This window comes from Magnolia sinica, chromosome 2, assembly GCF_029962835.1.
Source record: "Magnolia sinica isolate HGM2019 chromosome 2, MsV1, whole genome shotgun sequence".
Taxonomy (NCBI): Eukaryota; Viridiplantae; Streptophyta; class Magnoliopsida; order Magnoliales; family Magnoliaceae; genus Magnolia; species Magnolia sinica.
Window position 1 is genome coordinate 130,886,049 of NC_080574.1, and position 8,851 is coordinate 130,894,899.

Below are 8,851 nucleotides of genomic sequence, written 5' to 3' on the forward strand. Positions count from 1 at the left end.
GGACTACTATGTGCGTTTTGCCACATTTCTTAAATGGTGGCGAGTTATCCACCGAACAAGTGGCTCACATGGCTGTTAATCCTGACGGTCCACATAGTAGGACTCATTTTGAACGGAATATAGCCTGAAATCGCCATCGTTGAGAAATTCGGAAGCAAAAAGTAACTGTCCAAATTCAACGGCCAAATGTCATTTCTGAGGTCGTTGGATTATTGTGTTTTTTGGTGATGTGCTCCATCATTAGTGGGCCCAGAATTTGGGTGGTGTAGATTGACACAAAAGTCTTCCACTTATCCAGTGGAATGGATGACTCGACGGCATTTGGAAACGGTGAAAAACACAAAATTCTCAATGGCTCACGTTCAACTCCAGAAATCAAAGATTAGTAGATCATGCCTAAGTTATCGGTAGTGCTAAACTGTTGCAAAAATATTAATTTTAATAAAAAATACTTTAATAATAAAATAAAATATAATATAAAAAGTTGTTTTGAAAAACACTTTTCTACGGATTTTTTGGGAATAGTCCCACATGGAAAAGAGAAGAGAAATACCTGTGGTTTATATGAAGGATGTGGAGTATTATAATATTTACCTACCTAGTCAGTGGACTATGGACCTTGCGTGTTCAGCGCTATGCACTGGAACACCAGCGCGTGCGCTCGGGCTCGGGCTCGGGCTCGGTGCGAGGGCGTGGGCATGTGAGGCAGTGTGGCTGTAGAAGCGCTAGTGGCGCACTTTGTACTTTGCACTTTGCACGTCCACATCGTGTCGCTCCTTCGCGACCTTGAGCGAACCGGAGCGAGACGTGTGCGAGTCGCGGTGCGACTAAGTGACTATGGCGGGTGGCTGGTTAGTCGAGAGACTAAAGGACTGAGAGAGAGATTTCTCAGTATAAATAGAGGACTGAAAAAAGCTGTTACAGGAGAAACTATAATAACTGAGCCATTAGTGTAGGGTCCAGCTGTAACTGCTGCATGGCTAGCCCAACAGCTAGAAAACGGCTACCTGTTGTCTCACAACAGTCAGCATGCAGCAGCTTGATAGTCCATGCACAACAGTCAGAAAACGGCCATAAAACGGCTAGTTTTCCAATAGCCAGAAATGACTTAATGGAATTTAAGTCTTTGAACCATAACCCCCTAGCCACCATAGTTTATAAAAGGAGGACCTGGATGAGTTTTCAAACCATCTCAACTCACTCCAGCAAACCATACGAACTGAGACAGCCAACCCCTCTCCACTCATTTATTCTAGTGTTTCCAGCAACATAGCAAGGCTTAAACCTTAGCTTGAAGAACAGACCAGCGGTGTGGTCTAGAACGGTTTAACTGAACCAGTAGCTGAAGATTTGAACTGACCTGCGCAGAAGTTTTTTCTCTTCTTTTCTTCTTCTTTTGGAATTTTTTCCTTTATACTATAATACTGCTAGAAAGTGTGTAATTGAGTTCTATTTGGTGGGCCTTCGTGTTTGCTGAACGCAGACCCACACCAGGCTCGTCGTATCCTAGAAGTTATTTGCTTGTAACCTACTAGCATACTCAATTCACTTGAGTAGGGGCCAATAACGCTTTAAGAACAGCGTTTCAGACGTGCTTCAGCCTGTCTTGATTTCTGATTATTTTGCACTTTTCGATTTTCACATTATACAGAAATATATTAATCTGTATAAAATCTAACATAAACACGGACAGTTCAAATCATCAGACCCCCACCGTGTCATTTGGTATATGTGGGGGCCATCTATTGTGAAAGGAACGGTTGGATGGTGTTGATGGCCACCACCGGATGAGAGGTATAAAATGGTGTATATGGTTAAGTACTTTTCTGTATGCACCTTGCTATCGGTAGAATATATGCAGCCCATAGTATGGTTGCATTGTTAACTTGTGTATACGTTCATTCAAATTCACTCAATATTTTCTAATGTTTGGATATAGAAACGTAGACATTTAAATTGGCCCACGATAAAATAGGGCTAATATTCTTGGATTAAAGTCTTGGATTGTTTTTGGCATTGCATAGATCATTATGATGGCACATACAATCAAAGTACTGCATATAACAATGTATGTATGTATGAGATGTATTTCGGTACTAATTTATGAGATGATGGGAATGAGATCTTATAAAAATTAGCATGATCAACTACGTATTCAATTAACTCAAGTAAGCTTATTTATTGTAGCAATAATAGGTTATTGGTTGATCGATTTTGTGTGGTAACTGTGTAGATAAAAAATGATTGTTCATTTATGAAGTCTGAATTGGGCAGGTCTCAATGCAATGCTCAGTGCTAGATGCACTATGTTTCAATACTGAAGTCATGAGTTTGAGTGCCCATGTGAGGTGTATTTGTGAGTGAGTGTGTAATATATTATTGTCGAAATCTGGCAAATAGATGTGGTTAACTGTGGAGGTGCACCCACCAAGAGGCCTACAGGGGGGAGAGGATGACAGCCGGGACGTTTCGAGACCTACGTATCTTCATGAGATACACTAGTGGATACACTGGAGGGTCCTTATTTAGATGTGAACTCACTCCTAAAAATATCATTGAGCCTGCCTTGGTCCACATAATCTTTAGATTTTTTGCCTAGATTTATAGACATACTTGGTGAGATGATTATTCCCCTACCGAACTCTGTCATTAGACAAATCAGCTTGGGTCAGCTTGGGGCTCATCTCTTTGTCGGGAGAGTAATTTTTCCTCCCCTCTAAGTTTTATGCTCCGTCAACTTGAGACAGAAGCTTGTCCTAGTCCTCTAGCCACTTCAACTTTAAGACACTTCTCTCACAGTTCATCGTACTTCCCGTATGATAGACTAGTTTGGTTTTTCTCACAATAAATGTATATAGATTAAAAAAACTAATTTAAAATAAAAAGTATAAATTACTACAAGACCACCCATTTGTTAATATGGTAGTTCCATAGGCAACGCCTCTCCATATGACTATACACTACAAGATAAGATGGTGATAAAGTGACACTATTTTATTGTGCATTTTCAAGATCATATATAGAGATCCGACTTTGGTAGATGATTACACCATAGTAATCATGTGCATGGAACTTATTTAAGGTGCCAAGTCGAATAGTAGTTTATTATAATGATTTTGAAAAAAATATTTATATATTAATATATTAAACTAGCCATGATCCATCAACTTTATATATATTTTTTTATCCTAAGGTCCAAGGGATTTGAATTTTTGCAATGTCCACAGGCGGCCACAACAAACCGCCCGTGTAAACGGAAAATGAGGGGTGTTTTTACGTGGCCGCCCCTGCATGAATAAGCTACCGCTGCTGCAAAAACAAAAAGGGCTCTTCACCTCCTGCGTCCCCAAATCCAAGCGGCAAAATTTCTCTCCCAAAACCATCTTTCCTCTTCTCTCCCCAGATCGTCTCATCCCCAAATCGCGCACGTGCTAATATTTCTCTCTCAAAACCCTTCTTCCCTTTTCTCTCCCAAATCACCCCATTCCCAAATTGCGTGCCCCATCCCCAAATCCCGAAAGTCTCTCTCTCTCTCCAACATCCCTCCACTCCTCAATCGATTGTTCCTCTCTTGCTCTCAGTCTCAATTTTCCTCTCTCTCTCTCTCTCTCTCTCTCTCTCTCTCTCTATCTCTTTCGTTGAAGATGGTCGGTTTGCCATCCACGCCGACATCGACGCTGATAGAGGTGAGTTTGGGGATGATCAGATCTCTGAGTTCAAGGAGGCATTTGGCATGTTTGAGAAGGACAGAGATAGTCAGATCCATCCCTTCGAACTTCACTTTTCCCCCCTTTTCTGTTGGAAATCTGTTGATTTTATGATTTATTAATAGCATTTTTATGGTTGAGGATTTTTTTATGGAAATCTGTTGATCACTTGGTTGTGTAGAAAGGGGAAACTGAATGAAGCATAAATGGTGTTTGACGAAATGCGTAAGAGAGGGATAAGTGCTTCTAATGCAACATTAGCTGCTTTGGTTTATGGAGGGGATAAGATTGCTTGATGTGAGTGTTTACCATGGGCTGATCAAGGGTTTGTTGAAACTTAGGAAGGCAAAGGAAGACACTCAAGTGTTTACAATAGCACTTGTTTAGCCTATGTTACTCTATCCATGTCGTGTCTCATAGGTTTTGGCTCTTTCATGAATTTAGTATTTTGATGCTACACCAGTATATCTTGTCCTGATTTTATTATTGTTCAATTTCTATAGGCTGACACTCAACAATACGGGGCTGAAGAGCTACAAAGCATTAAACAAATACGGGTTTGTTAGTGGTGCTCTACTTAATGTAGAAGTTGTCCACATTCAGGGACTGTTTGGTAGACGCCTAAATTGAGTTCATCGCATATTCGTCAATCTTTATCATGTATTAGAGATCACATTTTAGAATTAAAAAGAATCTCGATAACCAACATTCATTACCTCTAATACGTATTATGAGTAAATAAAATGAGATGAGCTCATTTTTAAGTGTCTAGCAAACAACCCTGTATATAATGCATGAAAATGTTTCCTTGTTAATGTTTCCATACATTTTTTTTTTATATTGTTGAATCTTAAATTTTTTTTATATTGAAGCATGTTTTTAACTCTTTTTTTTTTTTTTTTGTTTGAGCTGCTGGTTGCTAAAAATCTTGTGGTTGCTGGAACAATGATGCAATGTCTGCTTACTATCCGCTTGCCTACTCCTTGCACTAGAGGGGCACATGGGGGAAGAATTTCCAATCCGCTGAAGTTGCTGTAGATCTTTAGTCGCGGTTCTGGCTCTTGTGTAGCGGTTGCCACTGTTCTGAGTGGCCAAGTTAGTTTAGCTATCTGTCCTCTATTCATGTATAGGCCTTTTACAGGTTTTGGCTTTTCAGTGTTGTATATGTTTACATTTAGCTAGGTGTGGCATGGCCCCTTTTTTTATACTGCCTATCCTCTAGAGACTCACACGACATGTTGAATCTACTGGTTTTCAAATAGTCACAAGACCAGAGCTACTTTTAGTCTAGTCCTTAGTTACTTTGTGCAGCTGCAACTGGCTTATTCCGTGACCCAAACACAGTATGTGGTGTTGGCTCTTTTACCAATTGCTAAGAGCCTAAACAACTTGCCAAAAGCATTAGAACTCATAAACCATTGGGGTTCATAACATAGTGACTCTTGGACTCATAAACCCTGCACTTACACAATATACTTTTTTTTATATAGTCACACGCCCACATCACACCACATGGGAACTTAAACACATGATCTTATAGTTGAAACACAATCTGTCTAAACTGAGCCGTGGAACCAGAGCATTTTATGATATCTACTTCCACATGTGAGGCCAGCATTTTTTTTTTTTTTTTTGTTTTTAAAATCATGGCACAATCTAAGCCACAATGCAATGTACATTATGATTTATGAGTATGTCAACAGTTTATCACATTTTAGTATTTATAACCCTTAACATGCCCTTCTCTATTTGCATCTTCACATGTAATGCAAATTCTAATGTGGCAAGCTTGTGGGACATTTGAACACTAGGTAGAGAGGCTCACCATCAAAATGTCCATACAAAAATCAAGATAGTTTACTCATCAAGCAATCCACACGTGGATATTGGATGTAGATCATGAGCAAGTTTTTATTCTAAAAGATAGTAACTAGTGGTTCACATGATGATTAGACAAATTATTGGTATTCTTTCATAAGTTACATGGATATTGTAAAGCACGTCTTGGTTGATATGCGAGTAGGATACATGGATACAGGAGGGGTATGTTTAACATGGATACCTCTAAGAACTTATGGTGGTCTTGAAATTTTGCTCGTCTTACCTCTCATTTTGTTGCAAGAGTTATTTTCATGACCCAATATTGGTATTTCTTCCATAATTAATCAATGCCTGTTGCTTTGTACTGTAACAGGGTTGTGGAAATTGTTCTCCCAAATAGATGGAAACCATCCAGTTCCAAGGATCTCAGTGATGGTCAATATGACTTCAAATTCTGATCATTCCAAGAAGGATCAGAAATCACAGGAGCCTACAGTTCTGCCTAGCCCATCTATGGATGAAATAAATGTTGCCAATAAAAACTTAATGATGGATGAAGAGTTTCAAATTGTTGGGCCTGAACAAGAGGTTTGTGTTCTGCCTCTCTCACATTGCTTGGACTTTTTCGTTGTCTGAATGTAGATTTCATTCATATCGCAGGCACACACAGTTAGGCTTGAGAGTGTTGTCAAGTAGGCAGGTTGGTTATATTTACTCTGGAGCCTTTCTATTCAGTCCATTTGACATGAGATCCTCATTTCTACAATCCAATGATCTTCTAATCATAGTATTGTTTGTCAACTGAAGTTATGGATGAGGTGCCTACAGATGAAATTGATTTGTCATGGTTTTCTGGCAATTTACGACGGGATGACTGTTATAATGGTCGTGACCGTTGGAGTATATCCGATGGCAACAACTTTAGAGACCGTAGCCAACATTATTTATCTGACAAAAGCAAGGTCGTTTGATGCTTTCTTTAATACTAGTGAATATTTTTTTTGTCCAGATTTCCATCATTATTTAACTGCACAAATGCGGCCAATGGGAAGCTCGTATGGGGCAGTTCCTTGGCAAGAAGTGAGAGTCCCTGGATCCAATTCATCTTTATAGACAATCATCTCTTAGATGTAGATTTTTTTGGTGCATGGTTCAGTGTCATCATCTTGAACCTGAAATTGGGTTTTGGAACTTGTAACCAGGGTCTTTTAGCTCCTCTTCATTTTGTTTGCTGATTCTCACTATATTTTAGCTTCTCTTCTTCTTCTTCTTCTTTTTTTTTTTTTTTTTTTCCACTTTCGTGAGGCAGATTTCTAGATCTTGCAGACCTTGAACATGTTAGCTTACTTGAATTTCACTGTTTTGTTCTGTACATAGTTTCCTGTGGCTCCACATATCCAGGTCTCATGTTTTTGTGTAGGGCAAGAATCTGATATTTTCCTTTCTTTTTGTGCAAGGTGAGAATCTGATATTTTCTGTTTTTACTTTGTATATGGGAGTAACTGCTGATCTACTAATGGCTGGATAGATAAATGTTAGAGTATCTTGGATTTATCAACTGAGCATTATTGCCTGGATGACTTATGGAAGCAACAGTTAAGAGTTAAGTGGTTCATGTTTACAGGTGGTTGATTTGTTATATGTCTTTTGTTTCATTCTTGTTTTGTTTGTTGAATAGACTTTTTGTCGGTCTTGTTCATATGAATTAGAGATGAAGGAGTTTTATCTATTTTTGTCTCTTATGCATTCATGCAAATTTGAATAATTTACAGTTTATAGCTAATCCAACAGTTCCTTCCATGTTAAGTGAAAGGAAGTGACAAACCATAGTCTATGCAAATTTTCTTTTCTTCACTTGTGTGTTCGTCCAAATTTGGTTTGACTTCTAAGGTTTATAGCTAATCTGCACCATTGGACGTTGAGTGCTTTATGCTAGTTCCCTATGAGTTATGCACAATCGTTGTTATTAGGTTTCTTGATTAAAATCAAGGAGTTTTATTTCCCTATGAATGTAAGTTCATGTGTAGCTATAATCTTGGGCCTTGGATTAAATGTTGTGTTTTATCTTTTAAATATCTTTTGAACAGGTTTCATTTAATTTGACAGAGTATATGGAACAGCATCCAGAAGCATCTAACTGCCCATTGTTCGAGGCATTGAGAGAAATAGGAACCATTTCATGTTCGCCTCTGTTTCGAGGTTCCTTTTTGGTAGGACTTGAAAATTTAAATGGATTGATAATTAGGGTGGAAACAAATGATGCCTGCTCAGTTCCTCCAACCAAGGGACATCCAATATGCTAGAAGAGGGTTTGATCTATGGCTTGAATGAACTTGGTTAGCATGGGATGCTTAGAAGCATGGAATGAACTATAAGGTCCTGATGCATCGGAACTTGAATATTATCCCGATGCATCTCATTTGCAAAATGGAGGCCCTTTTTTGTGGCAAATTTGGACTATTGGTGTGATGGTTCCCACTATGGATGGGTTGTCTCAAAAGATTTCAAGATTGGAATTCTAAACCATTCTAGCTGTGACTTTAGTTTGGACTGCTGTTGTTTTCTTCTGATGGTTCATTATGTAATCTACCGATCTCAGAATTGGGAGTCTTCTGATCTGAAAGATTTTTAGTACCACCCACCCAGTGTGGGTTTCTTCAAATCAACCGCTGGGCCCTGAACAGTGTGCCCTACATGTACAAAGAGGTGCATTGGGACATGATTCATGTTATGATGAACTGTGACACAATAATATAGGAAAAAAAGTCATTTAGAGAACTCCAAAGCTTTTGTCCATCAGATTCTTTAGTTTGGGCTAATATAGAAATCTTGGGTGGATGCTGCATAAAATGTTCATATGCATTTGAAATCACTATTTGAATTACAGTTTTCCTGCTACAACTGAAAAATAGTGGATTCATGCTACCTTTGTTTACATAGATACAATTTTACATGTTCCTGTCTCACACATCTTGCAGAAACCCGTGCCTACTGATTTTACTTTTATTTTTCAATTCTGAGTTGTCTTTCTTGTATCCATATGACCCAATTCGATTGTATTGCTAGACTAACTAGAGTAATAATGTCTTATCCTTTAATCAGTGGTTTTCGAGGTGTGTATGATGTTGAGCATTTCGTCAAGTCACTGAGGTATGATGTACGGATTGTTGAAAGTAAAATAATCAACAGTCCAAATTTGAAGGGAAAAATAAGATGGTTAATGCTATCTTCTTAGTGCAATTTCTCAGTTATGCTCCATCAACATATTAGAGCCCAAGGGCTCCTAGGATTTCTTTTTCTTCTTATGCTTCTTAATATGGCCT

General features: G+C 38.6%; 1 protein-coding gene across 1 annotated transcript; it reads left to right on the forward strand.

The window, feature by feature from the left end:
• The first annotated feature begins 5,974 nt into the window (after positions 1-5,974).
• LOC131230584 (uncharacterized) lies at positions 5,975-7,082 on the forward strand. Its single transcript, XM_058226490.1, has 3 exons — positions 5,975-6,116; positions 6,189-6,228; positions 6,357-7,082. Exons 1-3 carry the CDS (start codon positions 6,082-6,084, stop codon positions 6,639-6,641), a joined length of 360 nt encoding a protein of 119 aa, XP_058082473.1. The 5' UTR covers positions 5,975-6,081; the 3' UTR covers positions 6,642-7,082.
• The last annotated feature ends 1,769 nt before the right edge of the window (positions 7,083-8,851 follow it).

Bases quoted from the DNA above. Each gene is read 5' to 3' on its own strand.
- LOC131230584 (XM_058226490.1), top strand. From the start codon at position 6,082: ATGAAGAGTTTCAAATTGTTGGGCCTGAACAAGAG. The intron at 6,117-6,188 runs GTTTGTGTTCTG...TTCATATCGCAG, and splicing joins TTGTTGGGCCTGAACAAGAG to GCACACACAGTTAGGCTTGA. The intron at 6,229-6,356 runs GTTGGTTATATT...AGGTGCCTACAG, and splicing joins GAGTGTTGTCAAGTAGGCAG to ATGAAATTGATTTGTCATGG.